This window comes from Neopsephotus bourkii, unplaced genomic scaffold, assembly GCF_033783945.1.
Source record: "Neopsephotus bourkii isolate Nb327-2 ecotype Australia unplaced genomic scaffold, CSIRO-AGI_Nbou_v1 NB_567, whole genome shotgun sequence".
NCBI lineage: Eukaryota > Metazoa > Chordata > Aves > Psittaciformes > Psittacidae > Neopsephotus > Neopsephotus bourkii.
In genome coordinates, this window is record NW_026901068.1 from 1,841,055 (window position 1) to 1,866,642 (window position 25,588).

At 41.9% G+C, this 25,588-nt stretch overlaps 1 protein-coding gene across 4 annotated transcripts in view; it reads left to right on the plus strand.

The window, feature by feature from the left end:
• The first annotated feature begins 1,664 nt into the window (after positions 1 to 1,664).
• The window catches only part of EEA1 (early endosome antigen 1), a 75,230-nt gene continuing 51,306 nt past the window's right edge, over positions 1,665 to 25,588 (plus strand). For 2 of the 4 annotated variants that reach the window (XM_061351299.1, XM_061351298.1), the window contains exon 1: positions 21,911 to 22,040. Coding sequence is in view for 2 of the 4 variants with exons in the window: in XM_061351295.1 (XP_061207279.1) it covers positions 1,826 to 1,849; positions 10,226 to 10,318; positions 13,215 to 13,337; positions 21,913 to 22,040 (368 nt within the window). In the remaining 2 variants the exon portion in view is untranslated. Of the gene's footprint in view, positions 1,850 to 10,225; positions 10,319 to 13,214; positions 13,338 to 21,910; positions 22,041 to 25,588 lie in introns of those variants that run through there. The other 2 variants (XM_061351295.1, XM_061351297.1) reach the window with 2 other exon arrangements.

A 25,588-nucleotide genomic window follows, 5' to 3' on the forward strand; every position in this document is an offset into this window, starting at 1 on the left:
GGGTCCAGAGCTGAATACTGTACATCTGGTGGGGCTTCACCGGACAGGTTCTTTCTTGGATAAACTGACGTTTTTGAGCAGCACTTCTTTTTATTTTTATTTTTTTTGGGGTGTGTGTGTGTGTGTGTGTTGGTTTGGTTGGTTATTTTTTTGAAGGTAGCTGTGTGTTTTTGTGAGCAAATGTTCTTCTCTGACATTTAAAGAACACCTAATGGGTCATGCTACAGGTAACAGCTACAGGTTAGACATTCAGAACAGCCCTGCAGAGGACTAGGGATTGCTGGTCAATGGGAAACTGAACATGAGCCAGCTTCAGTGTGCACTCGCAGCTCAGAAAGCCAACCGTATCCTGGGCTGCATCAAAAGGAGTGTGACCAGCAGGTCGAAGGAGGTGATCCTGCCCCTCTACTCTGCTCTCGTGAGACCTCACCTGGAGTATTGTGTGCAGTTCTGGTGTCCTCAACATAAAAAGGACATGGATCTGTTGGAACAAGTGCAGAGGAGGGCCACGAGGATGATCAGGGGACTGGAGCACCTCCTGTATGAAGATAGGCTGAGAAAGTTGGGGCTGTTCATCCTGGAGAAGGCTGTGTGGAGACCTCATAGCAGCCTTCCAGTATCTGAAGGGGGGCCTATAAGGATGCTGGGGAGGGACTCTTCATTAGGGACTGTAGTGATAGGACAAGGGGTAATGGGTTAAGACTTAAACAGGGGAAGTTAAGATTGGATATAAGGAGGAAATTCTTTCCTGTGAGGGTGGTGAGGCACTGGAATAGGTTGCCCAGGGAGGTTGCGAATGCTCCATCCCTGGCAGTGTTCAAGGCCAGGCTGGACGAGGCCTTGGGTGATATGGTTTAGAGCGAGGTGTCCCTGCCCATGGCAGGGGGCGTGGAACTTGATCTTGAGGTCCTTTCCAACCCTAACTATTTTATGGTTCTATGCCACAAGGTCGCCTTTTCAGCTCAGGGCTCGCAGGAAGTAGCTTGCTCCTTCAGAATTAAATTTCCAGTTCACTATGCAAATGAGTATGTTTCAGCCATACTCTAACATGCATCCCTGAGCGCTTTCAATACCTCACGACCAGCAAAGTAACACAGAGCTGCGTTTACGCTCTGCCTCATGCCGGGGCCCTCACTTGCAGGTTTAATCTACAGCTCGTTTCCTTCCCCTGCTCAGAACCCAATTCCGAAGCAACGACTGCTGCGAGGGGCCCTGCAGCTGCCGCGGCACCCCCTGAGGGCGAGCGGCCGTGCTGCGGAGAACCGTGAACGCGCCTGCTCCCCCACCAGCGGCCTCCGCGGGCTCTGTAGGCCCAGCGGGCAGCGGGCGAGGGCTGGGGTGAGACACCGCCGTCTCCGCTTCTCCTTTCGCAACCGGGCCGCGTGCCGGGTGGCACAGACACCGGCGGAAAACAGGAGGCGCACCGACAGCCGAGGCGCTGGGCCCGGCGCTCAGGGAAGGAGTCTGGCCCGGGCCCCGCGGAGTAGATCGGGGAGCAGACCCTGCGCCGCCACAGCCACCACCATCCCTAAGATCAGCCCCGCTGCTCTGGAATCCTCCGCCCGGCCGCTCCGGCCCCTTTTCACCGTTTTCCCTTCTCCCGTTCCGCTCCCCGCGGGTGGGCGGTGACAACTCCGGTGCCCCGCGCGTCCATCCCCGGGGCGGGGCGGTGAGGAGGCTGCCCCGCCTCCGCGGCCGCGGCGGCTGTCACGGGGCGAGCGGGCCGCGGCGGGATCCTGCGGGCCGAGGGCGGTGCTGTGCGGAGCCCTGCAGCTTCCCCCTCGGCCTGGCCGCGGCCACCCGGCGACATCCAGGCTCCGCCACCATGTTAAGGCGAATTCTGCAGCGGGTAAGGCGGCGAGACCTTACCCGGTTGGCGGCGGTAAGGGCGGCGTGCCCTGCCCTGCCGTGGCGTGGCGGGGAGGTGCCGCTTCCTGGTGCCGGCAGCGCTCGGGGCTGGGCTTCCCGCGGCGGGGCCGGAGTCACCGGTTCGGCCCGGTTCGGCCCGTTCCGTCCCGGCCCGTCCTGCGGCGCTGCCGAGGGGATAGGCCCGTAGTGGCTGCAGGGCCGTGGGCTTGTCCGCCGCCTCCTCCTCGCCGCGACGCGGGGACGGCCCGAGCCCCGACGGGGTGGGCCGGGCACGCTGTGCGCGTCCCCCCGGCTGGGCGGGGGTGGCGGCAGCGGGTGGGTCCCCGGGGTCGGGCGAGGGGCCTACCGGTGGGGCGAGGAGCCGCCCTGCCCCGCCGTGGCTCCTTTTTGCAGCACGGCAGCGTCTCTCCCGCCACCTTCGCTCGTCGCGGCGGCTCCGGGCTGGCCGCGCTTCGGGCATGTTCAGTGAAGCCCCGCCTGGGGAGATCCGCCGCGGGGACCTGGGGTGATTGCCCCAGGACCAGGAGGCAAACAAGCTTCCAATGCCGAAAGCCATTCAGGCAGCCACCGGCCAGCGGTGTGCCTTATCTTAGGAACCGGCTTTTCCGGCAGCTCTGCCTGCTGTGTAAAGCCAACTTGTGACACTCGTTTATGAAACCCTTCTATCCCAAATCCTCGCGTATCGCTGCGGCGGTACTAGCCGCCTTGAAGTTCGCTGGTGGCTCGGATGGAAGACGTCGGAGAGGTGCTGGTAAAGGGAAGGGCAGATGTCAGTCATCATGGCTTAGGGCTCGGGGAGTCCGTCTCTGACTCTCGACTGAAGGATGCACCCAAAAGGGTTGAGTCACGGCGGCGGTGGAAAGGCAGCGCTTCGGTTCCGCACCGTGCCATGCAGAAGGCGCTCACGGGAAGGGGAAACCAGCGTGTTTTATCTGACGTGTCTTTCAAGTGTTTCTTTCAAAGCATGCTGTCCGTGTAGCACATCTGTGGAAGGGTGTTTTATCGGAAATCGTGGCGTGCTTTCTTCACCTGCCATGCAAGGAAGCGTTGCAGCAAGAGTAGGAGTTAACAGAGGGGAAGAAAGTACATCAGTATGCATACCGCCAACTTTCTCAGGGTAAAGTGTGCCTCGCGTTGTTTTTTGGTCATAGACCCTAAGCAGGTGAAGAGCGCTTTTGGTCTATTTGGAGCTTTGTGTTTACAGGAAGAACTTCCTTCCTGAAGTTTGATGGGAAGCCCTGCTAACAGGCTGGGAAACTTAGTATGGACCTAATTAAATATTGGCAGCTTTTAACTGGCTGTTTATTGATTCTGAGGAATAACAGGCCATCAAAGAAAGCTTCTTTGATAGAGGAGGAAGCTCGATACAGTGCCAGAGGAAATTTGCCTCTAAATATAATTTCAGCTAAACACTTCCTATAAAAAATTAAAGTCAGTGTGAAAGTTTTCACGTGTTAGAAATAGGCGTCTTCTCTGAAAAGTTTAAAGAAAAAAACTTCCCTAGTGGCTCCCAAAAATTACAGGATTACAGCAGAACTAATTGCCAAGAAAGGCAAATCAGACTTCTTCCTGCCCCAAAACAGAGAAATGCCAACATTTTTAAAGGTGTCAGTCGTTTAATTGGTGTAAATAACTATGCTTTAAAGAAAATACCTCTTGCTAAAAGGGCTTTTGGAAATGTACAACCTCCTACATACCTTTCTGACTTACAGTCTGTGGTTGGCAAAGTATGAAAAAGACTTCTGATGTACTTTGGTGTTAACAGTGAACCTTAGCTTGCTGTCAAATTTGTTCATAAAGAGCAAGTTAAAAATTATGTACTAAAATCTTTCATGTCTCCGAGGCAATAGCTTGGAGGCCAGGGAACCACCTCTTGACCCTTTTCTTGGGTTTCATTAACGTAAATGGCAAAAGAAACCCACCTTCCAGTCACCAAAACATAATTTTTTGTATGCGTATTGGGTTTATTATTTAACTATAGGTGGTGCTGTCCTTTCTAGGTGGATGGCTAGTCATTATTGGTGATATAACTTGAGTTATGGTTAAAAAACCCTAATTGTTACAGTTCTTTTTTATTTATAACTCAGCTGGCCATTAGGCTACAAATATACTGTTTATAGTTCTTGTCTCTTATTTGAAATTCTGAATCCTGAATTTTTAAAACATCGGATATTTCTTTTTTATACTACTTCTGTGCCTTGATTTTTATTTCTTCCACCTGTTAATTTGTGTTTTTAAAAGCACCTTCGTGGTCACTTTGAATGGCATATTTTCAAAATAGAAAGTATTATATACTTGTCGCTACTGAACATTGCTCATTTAGTATTTGAATTTAGTATCTCCATGCTGTCTTCAGCTAGGTCCTCAGTTTAGGTCCTTTTCCTGCAAGCTGTTTCTAAATGTTATGTGTGTTTTCTGTGTGACATCCTGGGGATCCATCTGTTCTGTACGTTTGCACTGTAAACCCCCGTTCATTCATTCTTGCCACTTCTCAGTTCTGTGCATGGTTCGTCATGCTGATCTAGAAAAAGGTTGTCTTTCTCAAAAGACACCTCTGTGGAATGTCTGAGACACAAACTTTACTGCCAAAATATTATGATATTTGTCAGTGTATTCTTTAGAGAGCTGCCTATTCTTTATTGTGTTCAACTCTGAAGGCCCTTTGTGGCCATTGTGTCACCTCTCCTTTGTTCATCTGCTGGCATGGCGGTGGCTGTTGCCTCTGATCTGTTAAAGGAGAGTTCACTTCTTACATCTGCAAGATACCAAAACTTAAAAAAAAAAAAAAAAAGGAAAAAAAGAGAAAAATCCGACTTTTTGTAATAAGGAGGCATTTATTTTCAGCTGGCGGAAGAAGGATTACTTGGACCTTCTGAGCCTTGTTCCCATGGCTGGTGTTTTGTAGTGAAGGATACATCTGTTGGGCCAGTTTGACTACTGTTTACGCCAGTTTTTGTCTTTAGTCTTTGTATTAAACTGGCTGTCTGCAACTGTTAGTGACTGCTGTGTTTGGGTGGTAAGGTCCCATTCCCCTGTTTCTAGCAATGTTTGAGTACTTGGTCATGAGATCTTGGGGTCTAGGTGGAGAATAGGGCTTTGGAGTCAACTCTGTAGCTTAGGTAGTAGAGTCACCTTTTCTCTGACTCCAGACTCAGGAGTGTAGATATTTACTTGCCCAGGATGCATTACATCTCATGCCTTACCTATAATTTTATGCTCATAATTGCAGGACTTGCTAGAGAGCTTATTTGCTTGGGTGGATACCAAACTGCAACTGTGCTCATGACCTTCCTGTGGGGTTGAAGGGAGCATGGGTACCTCTTCCAGGTACAAGGCCTGCTTGCCTGTAACTGATGGTGCGACGGGAAAGAAAGGTTTTATGCGTTATGAAGTCAGGAGTCGTTTCATTTTATGGAGTCATAAAACAGTGTTGTACTTCTTTAGAATTAAGTAATAGTACTGTTTCACTGTGCTCTGTTTCTAGCACTGAGAGTTGTTTGATAACAAGGGCTTTGGCCTTCTTATCTTCCCATTCTTGCATCTTGTCTGTTGCTTCAAGACCTTAGTATGTTTGGACCCGCCTGTAGTATTTAAATCTGTTAGAAAAACTGTATAAATCTGTATTTGTTTAGACTTTCTCAAGACTTAACATATTTTTCAAAGGTTTAAATTATTCTGAATTTAAAACTGCTGAATAGAGTATCATAACTGAATGGAGCATAGCAGTAGACAGATAAATGATGATGCAAAATGACACGGTAGCGATCCATATTTATACTAATTTTAATGCATTAGCTCAACTCATTCATTATAAAATTTTCAGAAAATAAGCTGCAATCATTGTCATCCTTTTAGTTGTTAATGATGTTTCCTTTTATTAGCTTGCAGATTTGAGAAAACACAGAACATCATGAAGTTTAGCATATTACTTCTACAACTGTAGTGCTAGGAGTAGAAACATGCCTCTCTGCAGAGTAAGCAAACAGAACTGATAACTAGAAAAGAAATACGGAGTGAAAGACTAATTTTGCATCAGTCTTTAAACTCCAGTTATGCCTTTAAGTGTTAAATGTTAATTTTGTAAAGATACATATACAGAAACCTGTGTGAAAACTTACTTTTCCTGTGGGATTCATAATGCATTCTTTTGCTCCCCCGCATAGTCCAACTGAAAACAGAGCATCATTCTGAGCCTTTCCTTAGTTCATGAAGCCTGAGTTGTTTAATGTGGTGTGATTTTTAAAATTATTTTCTTTTTAAATGGAACGTGATATAACAGTGGTCTGGGAGCCAAGCTTCAACATGTTTGTGAACCTATTTGAATGATCAATTAAGAATATTCCCAATCCCCCAATCATCTGGCTGTTGGAGTAAGTTTTTACGCTATGTTACAGCTCTGAAAGATAAGTTAATTGCATTTATGGTCTTGGTTTCCATAGCATTCTTTCAAATTTGTAATAAATTTTTCTTGCTAGTCTGTATTACTTTGCAAATGGATGCTATGGGGTGATTCTCCTGATCCTGAAAGTTACTTAATGACCCCTTTCCTTCCCACCCTTCTTCCTTGTGCATGCCACTCCCCAGGAAATGCCACCAGCACTGGAACTATGATTTTTCTTTCAAAGAGAGTGCATTGCTTTTTTTAAAGTTAAAAGGGTTTTAGCAGGTACTGTATAATAATTTCTGTTATATATATTCTGTGTTGTAGGATATGCTGTGTGGTGCCTTTTAGCATGATTATAGCATGTCTGCCGTGTTTCATAATGGAAATACTTTAATCAACTACATACTAATAATACTGTACTTCTAATATAAGAGCTTTCATCCTGGAGGTTGTAATAATATCCAATTTATGGTGCTGGAACTAGCAGGACTTAATATGCAAATCTCATTGTGAAATACAGTCAACTCTGGGGTGGAATGTGATGGGTGATTAACAATGCATAGTAGAGTATAAGAAGTTATAAGGTGAAGAAAATATTTTGTTAATTGTTGCAGAAGATTCTTAGGTTTTGGATGAATTGATCCATTAGTTATGTATCCACTCAAGTACTGCAAAAGTGGAGGTATATGCTGCCTGTCTAAAGAGGTGATTGGACTGTCTCTTACTGCCATTGGCCAGGCTATTGAGTTTTGTTAAGGTTCTCCCTCTGCTTTTCTACACTTCTGTCCGAGGCTACATAAAGACGCATTCTTAAGTTTTTGAAGCTGAAAAGTGGAATAAAAGGCTTTATTTTCTTGTAAAGCATTGGTAAAGAAGTTCGTATCCATTAATGCTGACACTTCCTCCATTTATAACGTGACATTTCTACTTGCAGGTATAGATGCTGGGACAGAGAGGGGTCCAAGTTCTCAGGCTTTCTACAATAAAACAGCTACCACAGTTAATTTCCATTTTATTATGTTCAGTTTTCTAAAGCCTTTAAAAAATTTCATCCCAATGAGAAACTGATTCCTATATTGTAAAGTTCATCTCCTTTATGGAAGAAAGCTTTGACACCTGGCCATCGTCCCTCATATAGACAGTACATCTTCCTTGGATTCTTTGTTTTTGCACAAAATGGATTCACAAGTGAGACTTAAATCTGGGTTGCATGATTGTGGTTTATGGGTTGCACGGGAAGGAACTTCTGAACTATATAAACCAAAGAAAACTGTTTATAACATTAGATGCAATAAGTAAACTTCCCTGTCTTACTGAGAAACTTGGCTATACCTTACCAATTGCTTTATGTATTACTCTTCCGACTGTCAATGCATACAATCCATAACTTCATTTATGGAGTTACTAAATTTGTGTTTCAGAGCTCTCTTGTGGGACGTGTGTTTCCTCAGGGCAGCACTTAAGAGATCGCAGAACAATCTGGGCAGAAAGGGAACTCAGGAACTTTCTAGCTTGAGCTCCTGCTGTGAGCTGGACCAGCTCAAGAGGTCAGGAGCAGACTGTTCAGGCCTGGCTTCATCCTGGAATAGCTTTTCCTTACGTCCAGTGGGAACCAGTCTTGTTTCAGTTTTTGTCTAGTGTCCTCCCACTGTGTGTTTCTGGGAGCAGCCTGGTTTTCTCCCTTTGATGACCTCCTCATAGATGGTGGTGGGGCTGCTGTTGAGCCCTCCCAGAGCAACAGACTGAGCCAGCCCTGTTCCCTCAGCCTTTCCCACAGGGCAGGTCCTCCAGCTCCCTTCTGCTGAACTTACTCTGTTTTGTCAATGTCCGCCCTGGACTAGGAGGGCCAAGACTGGAGTGCAGTATCTTGGTGTTGTCCTATGGGTGCTGGCCAGTGGTGGAGTGATTGCTTCTCTTGATCAGTTGGCTGGGCTCCTGTGACTGCAACCCAGGGTGCTGGTGGTCCTCTCTGCTGCCTCAGCACTCTGCTTCCTAACTGATATGAGCCCTGGGTGTTTTTCAGCAGAGGCTTGTGTTTCAGCCAGGGGTTTTCCTCCCAGGCACAGGACTCCTCATTTGTCCCTTTTCAATTGCATGAGGTTCCTGTTGGCACATTCCCCCAGTCTGTCTGGATCCCCTGAATGGCAGCCCTATCCGTGAATGTGTCAACTGGTCCTCCCAGTTTGATGTCATGAAAACTTGATGAGCATGCACCCATGGTCCATGCTAGGATGTTCCTTGTTTACTGTCTGTATCAGTGACCTGGAGGAGAAATACTGATTGATGCCTTCATTTTTATGTACTTTGCATGTGCATTGTGTTCTTTGCTTACACCTTTTTTGCCTCTCCTATTATTAACTTGGTAACCTTTCATCACCTTGCCTACTGCTTTGATATGCTGTACTAGAAGGAAACTATGGTGTTCCTACTTTCTTTAGAAACATAAACCAGCTACAATAAAAAAAGGCATGGGAGTAGGAGAACCAGCATATGTTTATCACTTAACTGATAACCCCAGAGAAGGCTGGAATGAGGAGAGATAGTCCTCTTGCTGTTGTCAGCTCCAATAGCTTGCTGCTTCACTCCTCCTCACTTCCCTTTGGCCAGTCTTTGGAGCATTTCTAAAATTGAATGCATCTCTATGGGAATTAAGTCCCTTAATCAGTAAACTTTGCCCTTTTGTTACACATTTTTATTTAATTAGTAATAAAAAGTTATCTTTATGAAAGTTGGAAATATAACTTTCTTTACACAACAAAGCAGGAAAATGTACTTAATCTTCAAGGAACGGAAAAGCACGCATGCTGCAGCTATCTTATAAAAGGTTATATAGTTGATTTGTGTAGGGGAAAAAAAAGGATATATTTGAGCATGAAAATTCAAAACCAAATACTGTTTTGGAGACACCACAATCTAGAAATGAAAAGTATGTACTTCTGTCCTTTTCTGTAGATTTCAACCTATATAATTAAAATTCTGTATTTTTGATACCCCTATATTAAGTTAGAAAATTCTTTATAGCTTTACAAGTGTTTCCAGGTGTGCTAAGCTACAGCAGTAGCATTACTTCATCCCATTTGCAATTGTCATAATGGAATTGGATAATAAACTTTTGTTGAAGCTAGGACTGCATATCAGTATTAAGTTAATTTCTTTATTTGTGTTTCCTTTGAGACTACTAGGTTTTCTGCCATTGGTCAATCAGTAGTGTTCTGGAGATTAAGAGAAGTTAAATCAAGTTTAAATCAAAGTTATAGTTAAATAATCATTAAACTGCGATATATCTATACAGATTTTGAATTATATAGTATTTCAAATTGATTTGCTTATTTTCCCTGTAGTTTCAAATACTGTTGTTTTCATTTTCAGCATATTCAGAGGAGGTTTTTTTAGAGGTTGTCTTTCTGTCTAGCAGGCTTTGTATTTTTATATTTCCAAATCAAGGCAGTGTACCTTCTTGCATGCGTATTGTATCAGCACAGTCCTCACTCTTCAGTTTTCCGTTTTTTGAATACTTAAAGGTGTGTTCAGATTGTAAACAAGTTGTCAAGTAAGTAGCATGATACTAGTTTACTATTTCTGAAACTGTTTAGATTGTAATTTCTAGTGTTTTCCTGTTAGATACAGAGACCTAATTTAACACCGGTCAGTAATACAAGGGAAGAATTCAGCCTACTTCTATGTTTTTTGTTGAGTGTTCATGAGGAGGAAGTGGTTTAAAATCCTGGCCTTTGCTTGTGGTATCTGCTTGTATTTTGATGTGTGAATACTCTTGGATAAAAGCTTTTGTTGAAGTGTTGCACTGAAAATCATATAATTGTTTGTCAGCTTGTTCCCTTCATTGCTCTTGTGGAGGGGAAATACTTGTGTATTCCAGCAAGTAGAAGAGAAGCTTTTGCATGCGTACCATGCTTTATCAAGTAGTCTGTAGACACTCATTGTTTTATTTTTTTTCTCCTCCCTCTATTTCAGACTCCAGGTAGGGGTGGATCTCAGAGCTCTGATTCGGATTCATCTGCCACACCAGGAAATGCCGTGGACGTGAACAGTGAAGGCTCCTCCGAGGTACTGTGCACCATACATGGGAGTGGAGTCTTAAACCTGGGGTGCTGTTTCTCTGATCCATGAAGCTGTTGGGAGTAACTTTTGATGCCTGACCTAAATAACAACTGTACTAAATAAATACTTAGAAGTATTACCTTATAAGAATTGGTTGTTATTTAAGTAAAAAAAAAAAAGGAAGGCTAGACCATATTTATATGTAAATGTCAATTAGACTTATCTATCTAAATGGTCACAAGCAATAATTTCTGTAATCCTAGAGATGAATTATTAAAATTCAGAGAAACGAGACATAAGTTTAAGACTCCTTATTAGTAAATATTTTATGAGAGTTACAAAAAACCCAAGCTTTAATATTTTATCATACTTGTACTCCTTTTTCACCTTGCTTCTGCTGCACTATAATGTGCATGGGAAATCTCCTCCTCCTTGTGAAACATCAAATGTGTTGGGTTTTGTTTGGTGTTGGTGTATAAAGCTACCCCGTGTAAATCCTATCCATTTTTATGTGCTGATTGCCATACTTAACCAGCAGAATAAGTTGTTGTCCTTGCTTCCATCCCATATTACAATGTCTTTGGATTTACAATGTTGTCAAATATTAACTTTGAAAAATGCAAACTGACTTCACTGGCTGTTGAAGCGAGTTTGTGCTAATGTAGCCTGATTACCTATCTTGAAAATGTTTCAAGCTTAGCATACAAATGCAGTGCAAGGTTCATTACTCCTATTACAGCATTAAAGGGAGCAAAGTGCCTTTTCTGACATGGAATAAAGTATATGATGATATAAATACTCCAATGTCTTCTATTATAAGAAATAGGAGAAACTTGCACTGTGCTGTTTTAGAATCATAATTGCCTTCCATCTGTGTATCTGCTTATTTCTGATTTCTTGAAGCTTTATTGCAGTCAGTATAATCAGACATTCCTTAATATTTTGTTGCATGTTGCACAAGTCATGCATTTGTGAGTCCAGCTCTGTCTCATATTCATATTTACACTGTCCCTGAAGCAAATAAATATTCTTGAATTGTAGGCTAAAATTTCATTACTTCTGTAGTTAATTAAGGCATAAAAATGTGCAATGAGGTAATTGCTTCTTTCCACAGTTTGTCTAAAATGGCATAGTTCTGTTAGTATGAGTGCAGTATCACTGACTGTGCAGCTGGTGGGTGTCACAAGGTACCTCAATACTAATGTAGTAGTATTTTCTTAGCATAGGGTGCGTTTTCAAAGCAGTGGTGTTCCTGCACTGTTGCACCATTGGCTTTTCTTGCTACTGAGTCAAAACTTGGTGAGACCAAAGGCTGCTGTGTCACTTTTGGTTGATACTGTATAATGTGAGACTATCTGTTAGTTGTCAATAATTCTACCATCTGTTACATTAGTTACAAGTGGGGTGTTCTGCTTAGCATATGATTTCAAAATCTGTCTCAAGCTGAACTCTGAAGCTGTTGATGGGTTTTTACTCTCCTGAGGTTCATGGGTTGCAGTGTGCAACTGGAGCCTTTCTGTTGGTCTTCCTTTTCCTGTGCAGCTGGCCTAAGATGTGTCCTCTCTGACAGCTTCTCTCCAGGAGCACCACAGTGGGACTCTGCAGAATGGTTGCTCTCTGTTTTACTGTTATGTTGCCACATGGTTCTTCAGTATTATGTAGACAGAAATCCAGTTAACTTGTTTGCACTCTGGTTTCTTGGCTAGATTGCATAATTTGCATTGCTGCAAGATTCAAATGGAGAATAATTATTGAATCCATGCAGATTCTTACGTTTTCTACCTCCTCAAGCCTGGTTCCTGATTTTTGAGAATTATAGTATGAGTAGGGAATTCTGAATTCAAACCGTTCCTTGCTCAAGGAGAGATAAAAATCTATTTTAGTCCAGTCTGTGGCCATGTGAGTGTTTGAGATCACACATAGACCTGTAATCAAGCCTAGAGACATGCAGTCTGCCCAAGGAGGAAATGTTTGAGCCTATCCCACCTTTTGTGGCTTAGGTCACAGTGCAACACTCTCTGCATTACAGGGTTGCTAAATATTCCATGCTAAAAGTGAGCTCACCAGCATGCTTACACTTTCATGAGTGTAATGTGGCTGCATGAGCTGGACAGGTTTGCCACAGACATCCTTTTTTGTAAGGGGCCTTAGCTTCACCATGCATCCATGGAGGGTTGTGTTCAGTCTGTTCTAACTTCCTCTCTAGTGCTCTGCCATGGAGGTGCAGGCATCACAGCCCTTTACTCTCCTGCCTACTTTCTCTAGGTGTTTAAGCATGTAGCATGTGTCTGCCGATTTAAATTGTGGGTTTGGTAAATCTTGGGTGAGTATGCCGAGTTTGTTTTTTATTTAAATCCTACCAAGGAAGGTGCATAATTTTCCCTATATGAGCATGACAGCCAGGCCAGGCATACAGGTGTGCTGGTACTTGGACCTATCCTGCTGCTGCAACCTTGCTTATTAATTTACAGGAGTATTTCTTCAATCTCACCACACCACCCTTGTCTCTCCCTGTGAAACATCTGGACACCCTTACAGAAGACTCTGTGGGGGATCTGACCTGATGCCTGGTAGTGGTCCATTCACACCTCATTATGAAGCTTATTCCTCTGTCACATGAAAGGGGTACCAGGGGTGCCTGGAAAACACATAATATGCGCCACGGTGCTAGCTTTTACAGTGTGATTTAGATTTGTTTATTTTCATGTTCTTAATAACTGTTCCTTCTTGCCTTCTCCATTATATTCAGATGTGTTTTGAAAAAACTACCTTTTCAAAAGGGAAACAGACCTTACTTTGGTGATTGTAGAGAGCTTTCAGTGTAAGAATTTGAACAGTGTTTGATTCCAAATCTGCTTTTTTGTCTTTATTAGTTTCTTAAAAACAAATATACATTTCACAGGGCTTCATCTGTCCACTATGTATGAAAGTGTGTGTAACTCCCACTGATCTGTCTGAACATTACCAGAATGAGCACACTGGGACAGAAGGAAGACAGGAGCCTCGTGACCTCCCAGCTGTTACTGTGGGTCTTGTTTTGTTTCAATAGCTTTGGTAATGGGCTGCTTTAAATGAACATACATCTTTTCTCCTTGCTTGGGTGTCAGCTTTTTAAATTGTTTCTTGATTCTTTGCTGAAACATCATTTGACCTCTTATGCATGATTCGAAAGTATACATTCATCAGAAGAATTAATCTATATCTAGCTTTCTGATTTGCAGTTGTCTCTCACATGAAATATTTGTGGTATTGGAATACCACAATCACCAGTGTATTCTTTTTGAACATGTATTCTTTATTATCTGGTCACAACGCAAACACCTTACTTGAATAAGCTGTGACTTACCCCTGACACACTGTGGCATTCCTGATGAGATGGTAAGGGTAGATTTTGGGATATGAGCCATCAGAGGTGGTTTGGTTACCTGAAGAAGGTACTCTTATTTAAGCTGGGTTGTGTTTAGCATAGTTTCATTAAGTTGTCTGTGGGTTCTTGCCCATTTTGAGGTTTTGTTTTTCCATAATCAGTTACTTGTCAGTACATTTTACTTGTAAATAGCTGATTGCAACTTTTTAACTTGATAAAACTTGTGGATTTAGTGTAGCACATAAAATGCAAATTCAGTTGTTACTAGCTGTTGCTGTTTCCTGTTGCTCAAGTTGCATTTCTTGGTACAGTGATTTGGTAAGTATCTGGAAGAGGTGAGAAACAAAGACTTTGGTCTTTTATTGTGTCAGCATGCATAGAAACACTAAAAAAGTGGGGAAATCTGTTAATCTATATCATCAATGCTAGTATGTAAAGTTTTAAATACTTACTACTGAGAAGCTGATGGTTTGTATTTGTTGTTAGAAAAGGATAGTATGCATTTGCACTAAGCACACTGTGATCCTGAAACAGCAACACAGAGGTCATCACCCTTCATTCCGTGTTTGGCATTTCTGGGACAGAATTATAACAGCCATATAGTGTTATTAGTGTCATCTTAGGTAGCAGACATATGGAACATGGCTGAGTTTGTCTTGCATAAACTGGTGTTTTGCTTTCTATTGCTTGTGGATACTACTGTGAAAAGTTCAAATACATTTTCTTGGAAACAGTGCTCAAGAAGCTCCTGAATTCAGGTTTTTTTGCCATTGCATTCTCCTGAGACATGGAGATAGAGCATGTTGCAAGGCCAGGGTTTGCTCACACTTTGTGAGACCTGAAAAATTGTTACTTTGTTGTCAAAGCATTAATTAGTACCTTGCTGTTCATTTTGATAGTAGTTTTCTTCACTAAGCTGTCTTCCACTCCTCCCTGCTGATGAAAATTTTAGTAAGTCAGGTCATTCACCCCTCTGTTCTCCTTGCTCTTCCCTCCTGTCTGTCCTCTGTACAGTGAGACTTGGTCTTGTTCTTCAGTTACGGACGTCCACACCTGCAGTTTCCGAAGGTGCCTGATGTCCTGTTGTGGGAAAGGATCCTAACCCCTGTCTACAGCCTTATTTATAGACTTCCTCTTAAACAGCTCTCTGTGCAGCCCTCATTTTTAAACTAGGGCTTACACCTAGCACTGATGAAACTTTAAACAAAGGCTTATTCCGCTGCAGGAACAACCACCAAAGTGTTGGCAAGTGTCTCTGTGCATATATAGCCAACTTGTTCTAACAAATGCTGTATAGAAGTTACACACATCACCACATTCCCAAATAGCAATATTGTTCCTCAGCTTTCATGTATACAGTGGTGTCGCTAGCATAAATTGTATGTCATCTTCTGTTTTATTTTCATTTCCTAAAGGAATCACACATTTCTAAACTGTGTCCAGCTTTTCCTGACTGTCTCTGGACATTCAGGACATCTAAACAGCGAGTCAGTTAGTCTTAGTTTCAGATTTCCCTTTCTGGTTTCTCCTGAAGCATCCAAAAAACCCCCACTGTTTGGTACTCCTGCAGTGTTTAGAATATAGTAGCTGTTATCATCTGTTGTCTTATCTATAGCAAGGTTAAATGTAAGGCAATTTTTTGCACAGTTCTTTTGGGTAGTCTTCATATTTTTCCATATGTTTAGTAAATACGTGTTTCCTAGCCGATACAAGCAAGATAAGACCCTGATGTTTTCTGAATAGGCTTTTTGTAGCCAGATTGCTTAGATGTCAATTGGCGTATTGCATTTTCTGTTTTTATGGATTCCCTTGAAATGTGGCTGCCTGGTTTTGCACAGAACATCATGTCAGTGCTTTAATGCTGGTATTTTATTCTTTTTGAGTTGCTTCTCAAATTAGATGTTGTTGGCTGTTTTCACCTAAGTGGCACTGTCCTGCTTTGCACAGGAGCAAAAATTACTGAGCTACATTAGTACATTAATTTGCTACAACATCTGAATGATATAAAGAGAATGCAGCAATCAGAGATGCTGTTTTTATTTGACTTGGTCATGTGTTGTGACTTTCCTTTAAGAAGTAGAGAGCCCACTGGATTAGAATTCCTAATTCGTGACAAAGTTGTAGTCATGTAGGTTGTGACAGAATTACAGTCTTACTCATCAATAGCAATAAAACCAGGAGAGGACTGAACTAGAAATTGTGCTGGTTCTATTCTTCTCAGGAAGAATCCAGGTTATTTTCTGGGGAGATGTTGAGTCTGCAGTTTGGTGTAAAATAAACTGTAGCAAAACACCTTTTTTATCTTTTTGTCTGGGAAGTTAAATACTTGCAAAATTGAAATGGACTGCAGGTCTTAATTATAGAAAACATGACCTTTATTTCTAATGATTACTTTTCTAATGATTAAATTACTACTTTTGTAATGATTAAATAGAGATAATGTCAGAGGAAGCTGCTGTCATCTTACTGTTAATGTAAACACAGAGGAAAGGGCTTTTTCTGGTGGAAGGCATGGAAAAAATGTCAACTTCATTTTCCTTTTAACAACATATAAAGGGGCTGACCTAATTTATTTATTCTTTAGCTTAAAATACATTTTTTTTTTAAATTGGCATAAGACTTCTGAAATAAATGATGAAATGTGGTCTTGCACTTGCTCTCTAAGCAGTTTAATTTGCCTCTGAGGACTTCCTGAGGATTCAGTTAATTGGTTTGGTATATATTTGAGAAAGAAAACTTAGAAGCTACTTGGTACATCTTTTGGCTCTGAAACATTATTATGTTTCAGTCCTCTGACCCTAAGTAGGCACAGTTCCTAATCTTCTGTTGTGTAAAGTATTTCAGCCTTTAAATCACTGTGTAACGAGGGTATCTGAGTTTTAGTTTAGACTTGGTGTTCAAAGATGATCTTTAAGGTCCCATCCAACCCAAACCATTCTATGATTCTGTCTTGTGTGAGGGAAGGTTTTGAAGGTTCACGTACAGTGGAAAAACATGAATGGTAAATTTAGAATTTTTCCAAATATTCATGACACGCAAAACCCAAAATTAACTCCAGAAGGGTGTTTATGCCTCTGAGCATGTGAACATGTCATACAGCTCTTGAACTTACTTTCAGTTTTTAAGCACACTGGACACAGCATAAAGCTTATTCGCAGCATATAGCTTATTGTACCAATACAGCTGTGAAAGAGTTGTTAATGTAAGTGTGGCAAGCGTAGGTCATGGCTGGAAGGTGTTACAGCCCTTTGCTTGAATCTAGGCTTGCATTTTGTTCATGCGGCTCACTGGAAGCAGGCTCTAGGCTTGAATGCTGGTCCAGGATTTCTGAAAGGTCAAAGATGAAGCCCAGAAACTCTATTTAAACTTGAAGCATGTTCATGTGAATGTCAGGCATGTTAAAGTGCATACGGGATTTGGCTAAGCTGTCCTATCGCATCCGTATAGTAGAATAGTGATTTTTTCCATATGGTAGAAGTATCATTTATAGTAAAATTCTGTGGGGTTTGGTTGTGTTTTTTTTTTTGTGGGCTTTTAAAAATTTTTTTATTCACCACAGTACTTAAATATTTTTCCAGTAAGAGTATTTGTGGAATAAAATTGACTTCTCAGTGGAAAGCAACAAAGTTCTTTGGTTCCTTAAGCTTGACTCGTGACATAATTGCTGGCATAAAAATTCAAGATGTTGCAGAAGCTGTTTTTATTAGCAAATCAAGCTCTGTGTGTGCTATCTGTGCTATATGGCTTTCTACCACATACAGCTGTAGATCAGCAGCAATCGTAGCAGCCTAAGTGGGACCACTTGTTCAGTTCTATGCAGTATTAAAATGGGATTGGAGAATAAGCTACATAGTCATCAGATATTTCAAGAAAATGCTAAGGAAGCTGGGTAGCTATGGCTGTTACTTTCAAACTTAAATAGCATGCCTATTTTCTTGGACTCCAACTACATGAGTAAATCTGAACTCCATCCTGTAAGAACTGTTTTGCCCATGGGACTGCCGTACAAGAAGTGTTGTCATTTTTCTGCCAGATAACTCAAGTTTTAATTTGTGAAGAGGGAGCTTCCAGTAAAGTAAGCTGTGCTTTCAGTCATAATTGCTTAGACTTCATATTAACTTTACAAAGACCATTTCATTAAAGCTGGGGGAAAAAAAGAGCAGTTGGCAGATAAAGACAAATTTAATGCATGTATTCGTAGGTGTCTCAAGCTCCAGTTATCGACGATGGAGCCCAGGGAGCTGCTATGCTGACGTGTATCTATTACACACAGTTGTTAGGTCAGCTGGTTAGCTTCTTGCTCTGTTAACTGTGTTAAGTAGCTCTGCATTGGTAGTGACTGGGGAGTGTAAACCTTTGTGTAAACGGTTATTTTTTAAACCTCAGGCGAGAGGCTTCGGCCTGTTGAGGGAATATCTTTGAAAACCTTCAGTCTTTGCTAGTGAGTAAGGAAAACACTGCTTTTCAAAGTGTCATCACACTACACAACTTCATTAGATTAGAATGGTGAGGGGAAAAAACATTGCAAATAAGACAATATTCTGAGAAGGCTGAAATTTTCAGAAATACATTTTTGCACCCTGCCCAACACTCCTCAGTTCTACAGAGTAATACAAGAAGAAGCAAGAGAAACAGAATCCATTCAGTTCTATACATTAATTTTTCTGTTATGTAAACTAATTCTGAATCATTTATAAATAGTTAAGGATTAGAATGGCTCTATGGTAGCCTGCAGTTGGTCTGGTTGTGTTCTGTGTGCCTGTGGGTCTGTGCCTGTGGTCTCCCTGGGCTGTTTTTTGATGTGGGAGGCCAAAGTTCTTCCAACAGTTAATAGCCCTGTAAATTATATTGGTACAATAAAAATAAATATGGTAGTTCTTTTGGCAAGACTTCCCTTCCAGCGTTGCTTTTAGCATCCTGGCATACTTCCCAAAGAATACTGTATTAATGATTTGTACAGATATTAATGTTACTTGAAAGGAATCATTTACCTTTTATGCCTTTTAAGAGAGAGAACACTGAGAAGCTTATCTTTATCAGGCCTGAAAGCAAATCTTAACTATTAGACAGAAAAAGTAGCTACAGATATTCTTCTAGAGGCTTATTCATAAGTTTGTCTTGAGAAAGGCAAGTGCTTTTACAGAGTCCAAGATCTTTGGTGAGATTTGTCATTATAACTCCAAACCGAGGCAAGACACTTGCCTGCAGAACTGGTGTGTTTCGGAGTCTGCACCGAGGAAGGCCTATCCCACCATGGACAGCATGGTGCTGTGAAGGTGCTTGGTAATAGGCATGCTTCACAAGCATCCATCTGAAAGATAACCACTTCCTTTGGGGTCAGAACATTGGGATTTGAAGTTCAGAGTGCCTTTCGTTCTCGTTGGCATGCCTTGACTACCAGGGACTATTTTGAGCTGGAAATTGTGTGCTGACTCCTAGTGGCTTGTCTGTGAATGTATGGGGGGTTTTGGTTTGGACTCCTGTTTTACTGTTCTGGCTCTGTCTTGTTTCAGAAATTCTGCGGTGATCTTAAGAACTCTTTTGTGATAAAAACTTCTGCATGTGGTGGTTGTGGTTTTATTTTTATTTTCCATTAACTGACAGGCATGTGCAAAAAGCTTTGGGTTCTAGAAATTGTCATTTCCTGGTGAAAAGGTTCTCTATTTGTAAAAGCAAAACCCAGCTAATCATCACTATTTATTTCTTTTAGGCTCTTTTCTACCTGTGTAAAGCAAAAGATAAAGCCCAAGTAGAACATTAGTTAGGAAGCTATGACTTATATGCTGCATCAAAAGTGCAGTGCAGCACTGCAGGGGGCTATAAGTGATGCCTTTACTTTTGTTAAACGGAGAATATGAAATGTCTTTCACTTCTCTGTGGCTGTGCTTTATGCAAAGTAATTCCTAAATGCACTGTAAAAGGAAACCTACTGAGTGTCTCTTGGCAAACACAGCCTTTTGAAAAGTATAACTGTGCATGTTTTATGTGTTAACTTCCTTCTTCGAATATGAGAACCCTACTGTCATTGCTTCTTCTGTAAAGGAGTCCGTTAGTTAAGGGAGGCAAGTATAGGCTTACTGGAAGGGACATCTCACCTCCCTCATGTTATGGTGGCCAGTGTTACATACATGGATGTAACTGTGAAATCTGTTCTTTGTCCAGGGCAGGCATGGTCCTGATATAGGAGGAGTAGCTTGCACTTGATGTAAATTCCTGCAAACCAACAGAAATGCTTACAAGATTTAAGCATCTTGAACTATCACATTTCTTCCCCTCATCCTTCTACTCACACATTTGTCTTTAGAGTAGTAAAATGCACTTTTTGCATATCTTTCCAAAATTCATCTCAAGACGATGCTGAGAGATATTTTTATGTCTGTGTTTGATTTTTTTTTTTTTTTAAGAGATAAAACAAGAGACCCATCAACCCAAGTTCCTGAATTGTCACTTGGGGCTAATAGTTGCAAGCCCAGGAAACCTTTACACTTGTGTCTGGTACTGTCTGGTGCCCAGGAAGATCCTGATGATTCTATTTTTTTTCCTCTAAAGTGGACTGAATGAGTGCTGCTGACATCAGAGTTAACATCTGAATACTAACAGCCTGTGAGACGCAGTAGGGTCCTGTGTCCATGCAATGTAATGCTCTGATGTGCAAGTGGTGGTACCTGCAGCTGTAGGACCCAGTGTTCCTGCCCACCCCAGCTCTGCACAGGAAGGGTGACATTTTCCATGGTGATGATGCCCCATCGTGGCAGGATGACATCTTACTCTCTTAAATCTTGTGCATCAGACCTCTAGGAAATGCTCAGCTAGAGTAAGGGTGTCTGTGAGAGCTGTAACCCAGTGCTGACTTCAACAGTGCCACATCTCCCAAAAGCGAGGCCAGCCCTGATCATGGCAGTGCCAGTGGAGTGGTTTGGGCTGGTGAGTGATGCAGTTTTTATCCCAGCCTGAGTGAGAAGAAAAGGGCTTCTACCATAAAGAGAAGGTTTTGTCCATGTGTCCCCCCTCTCCTGCTGATAGCAGGTCTGCCCTGCCCCCAGAGCTCCAGTCCACCCTGTGGCCTCTCAGCTGCAGCACTTTCCCTTGGCTTGCCAGCTGTGCTCTGCCTCTGGCTCCTTATCCTTGAAGCAACTGTCTTCAGATCTGCCTGCCTAGGAAATCTTGGGCTGGCTTTGTCTAGTAGTTGAGATGAATGATTGCTGTTGCTTTGGGCTAATTGCACATAAGATCTATTCTTTCCTCTTCTCCAGAGCTCCTCTTTCCACAGAATAAAACCCCACCACAAAAAAAAAAAAAAAAAAAACCAACCAAAACAACCCCAAACAGAAGAACAAACCCAAGGAAAGAAACAGATTTTGCCCTTTAAATGGAAAGAAATAAAGGGCAGAAGGAAGGAGAGGCCAGTGCAATTTTCTACACTTGTTCTTTCTACATGCACTTACTCGTGCTATCAGAAGCACTTGTTTTTCACTGTGAACAGGAGACCTTCCCACCACTGGGAAACTAAATATATCACTGAGAACTGCTTAATAGCGATTCATCCTAAAAGGATGCTGTTGTGCTGTCATTGTATGAATTTGACTGCTTTCTGCTAGGAAAAATAAATCACTTGCTTTTTGGCCCCTCCTGTGCTTCATTGCTGTTGTGGTTTGCCAGGGATCTCCCTCTGGTTCTTGTGCTCAGAATGACTGTCTCTGCCATCATATGCTAATCGTATCAGATATACATTACTGGAAACCTAGTAGTTTAACACATCTTCTGTAGCCATTTTAGCACATGCACATGTATATGACTTAAGTGTTTGGTTGTTGAATTCTTAGAGTGGACTTTTGTATCTTGTTTTTTAAGACCAAACTCCAAATCCTACCTCCTTTTTGAAAGAAGAATCGGATTGTATTGAAAATTCTTTTATGGGGGGGAGGAAGAAATTGTAGTGCAGTCTTTCTGAAATCACTTTTAATTTTTCTAAATAAAGGTTCTGTTGCTAGTATGTAATGCTGTTGGGGGAAAAACCTACTAAATAATGGAATATGAATTTTGTAGGCATTTTCTAACATTTTAATTGCCAAAACTGTTATCGGAGCATGAAACAATTGGTATGAATTTAATGATTGTATCTGGTATGTTTTAGGTACACAAACAAAATTTACAATTCTATGTAAAAATAAGAGGGGAAAAATAAAAGTTTGCTTCTCACCTCTCTTTGTTTTTGTTTTCCTTTTTATAATAGGGCTTTATTTGTCCTCTCTGTATGAAATCTCATGGATCAGCTGAAGAGCTGTTCAAGCACTATGAAGCAGTTCATAATTCTGGCATTGATTCAACTCATGGAGGGGAAGGTCATCTGTCACTGGAAAGGTGAAGCAGTACTCATTTGTGCATGTGTTTTTGTGTCAGTGTTGATCTGCTTCTGGTTACTCTGAATGTTGTATTAATTTGTAATTACATAGTCAAGTATTTAAATGTTCATGCCCCATCCAGCTACAATTAAAAACCAGCTTGAACTTACATTGCATGACATCAATCTGACAATAAATGAAAATAAATGAAGTTCAACAAAGCCAAGACCAAGCTCCTGCACCTGAGTCAGGCCAATCCCAGGCACAGCTACAGGTTGGGCAGAGAGGGGATTCAGAGCAGCCCTGCAGAGAAGGACTTGGGGGTGTTGGTCGATGAGAAAATGAACATGAGCTGGCTTCAGTGTGCGCTTGCAGCCCAGAAAGCCAACTGTATCCTGGGCTGCATCAAAAGGAGTGTGACCAGCAGGTCGAAGCATGTGATCCTGCCCCTCTACTCTGCTCTTGTGAGACCTCACCTGGAGTACTGTGTACAGTTTTGGTGTCCTCAACATAAAAAGGACATGGATCTGTTGGAACAAGTCCAGAGGAGGGCCATGAGGATGATCAGGGGACTGGAGCACCTCCTGTATGAATACAGGCTGAGAAAGTTGGGGCTGTTCATCCTGGAGAAGAGAAGGCTGCGTGGAGACCTCATAGCAGCCTTCCAGTACCTGAAGGGGGCCTATAGGCATGCTGGGGAGGGACTCTTCATTGGGGACTGTAGTGACAGGACAAGGGGTAACAGGTTAAAACTTAAATAGGGGAAATTCAGGTTAGATACAAGGAAGAAGTTCTTTTCTGTAAGGGTGTTGAGGCACTGGAGTGGGTCGCCCAGGGAAGTTGTGAATGCTCAATCAGTGACAGTGTTCAAGGCCAGGTTGGACAGAGCCATGGGTGACATGTTCTAGTATGTCATCCCTGCGCTTGGCAGGGGGGTTGGAGTTAGATAATCTTAAGGTCCTTTCTGACGCTAACCATTCTATGATTCTATGAAAAGCAGATGCAGATGTTTATATTGTTAATTATGTCACCTCTTTATCATGCAGGTAGTAATGCGATGTTGCAGACTGGAGTGATTTTTAGGAATATGGCAGAAAAAAATAGAGATTCCTCCTAATTTCTTGCATAGAGCTGAAATTTCATCTTTTGAGGGTGGGGAGAATAACCCTGAAAATAAAGAAGAAGCATGATTTTGTCCCAGGGTATTTAGCTTTCTTACGGGTAATTACATCATCAGTATTTGCCTAAATAAGTTTTTGTGTTGCCTAGTTATTTGTAAATCTGAGAAGTTTCTGTTTCTCTCACTAATTCTCCTTCTGTCTTCCAGAAACTCCATGCTGATCTTCAGAAATCTTCTCTAATTTATTTTATTTCACTGTTTGGTCAGAACTGTGTTGTTAAGTATATTCCTAGGAAACACATCAGATAGCAGGAGCAGATAATGCAAAACATTCTCCAGAAAAGTTTAACTGAGCAGCTGGCCTGTGTTGGCTTGGGAAGCTTTTTCTTAGGGGTAAAATTTACATGGGTTTCCTTTTGCTTCTTGCTAGTTCTTTTTCTGGACTTTCTTTGGACTACTGTTATTGATAGTCCATGCTCCTGTATTGTTGCAGCTTCCCAGACTCTCTGGATTTGTACACAGCAGTGTCTGAGTGAACAGCTACCTGTGGCATCATTCAGCAGCAGAGGTACACACTGCACGACAACACAGGTGGTCACCTGCTAAATGGAGCTGGCTTCTGTTGATGCTGGGAAGTAAATGGTTCAAATGTTTTGTCACTAGTAGAAATGTGACCCAAAATGATAATCGCTTTGAAAGAAATGGAGATATTTACGCCACTAACTCAAGAGAGGGTGGTTCTTTGCTGAGAAAAAAACGTGGAGGGTGACCTATTTCTGTTGTTATCCTAGTGAAGATCCGTATCTTCCCAGTATTGTGCAGAGCTGGCAAGCTGGTTAGAGCCAGCATTAGCAGAGATCTGGTCTTCATGCGTGAATGGGCCTTTGCCTGTGGATAGCTGTCTTCTCTCCCAGCTGCTGCAACAAAAGAAATCAAAATTAGTCCTAAAAATTAATGTTAGTACAGGAGACACTGGTAGGGTACTAGTGGAGTTAAACTGGGTTTCCTGTGTACACATTTATTCAAGAATGAGCATTTCTTCTCTAACTTAAGGCTTTTTGGAGTGATATAACTTAGACCTGAAATGATTCTTTTTAGTAGAATAATAACTTTCATATGAAGGAATTATTGGTAATAACTATATTGTTTGTATAGTTTATGAAATGTTTATTTTTATGCCTTCAAGTTTCCAATGTCAACCAGATGTTGGCTGGTGAAATTTATTTATATTTTTCGTAGCTCTTGGCAATTTAAGGACAAGTGGTTTTGTTTTCTCTAATATAATTGAAAAAAAGCAGACAAGGTCAAGGAGTTTGGATGGAGTGAAGGGAGTCTGGTGGGAGCTGTTGTGTAACATGACTGTTTCTTCCTATTAGTGTGGTATTCTTTAATGCTTCTCTGTTGTATGCTTGCTTGAGAAAACTCTCATTCAACATAAATATGTTTTTCCAAGACTTGGAATACTGTATTAAAGAAGTATTGCAACATACATCAGGGAGCCACTTTGTTAGCCACCTACGAGTGAAGCTTGCATGTAATTCATAGTACCAAGACTGGGAGGTAAAATTCCCTATTTAGTCAATAGAGTTAGGAACTGTGAGTTACATTGTGTCCTCTTCCTCCCACCTGCCAGTAAACTGCCGTGATTATGTGCCAAGGGTAAATTATGTAACTCTACCCCAGGCAATTCAGCAAGGCCATTGGTACTGCATGCTAGGATGGGGGCACTGGCATTGCAGGTAATGAATGGAGTGGAGTTTAAGGAAAAGTAGTGAGGTTTTGCCAGACGGTGAGGCTCAGATGTGCTGAGAGGAGGAAGGGGTTGTAACAGGCCTAGCAGAAAAACAGATTTGGTGAGGGTTTGTGTGACAGTAAGAAAAACAAAGTTACAGTGTCTACAGTGATCCCTTACGCTTCCTCCCCTCCCCTCATTCTCCGCTGGTCAATTACACTGAATTTAGGTTTCATCTTAAAATCATCAAGCAAAACTGTGTTGGGAATATGGAGCCAACTGCACTTTTCCCTTTTTCCTCCCCTCTTCCTTCCCATCTACTACAAACTGTTTTTATGCAGCTCAAAGCCTTTTATCTGCTACAAAGACCAGAGCATCTTAAATGCTTTAGTATTGCAGATCTGGTATATGTTCAGCCCAGCTTCAATACAGTTAACTGTTTTACCTGCCTGAGATTTCATTTATAATCTTAGGTGAGCATATTAGCTGATTTACTTAAACTGGTGAGAAAGCTGCTCCCTCTTTGCCACCGACAGCCATGTACAGGATTTGGATTACAGCTATACCTGCCTCAGTAAAATTGTATTTGCAAACCTGCAGTGAATGTCTCAGGCAGAACAGTGTGCAAATAGCAGAAAATCTTCCTCTGAATAAAATTAGCCTCTCAATATCCTCTTTGTTTTGCCATTCAAATTCGTCCACCTTTGAGTTCATG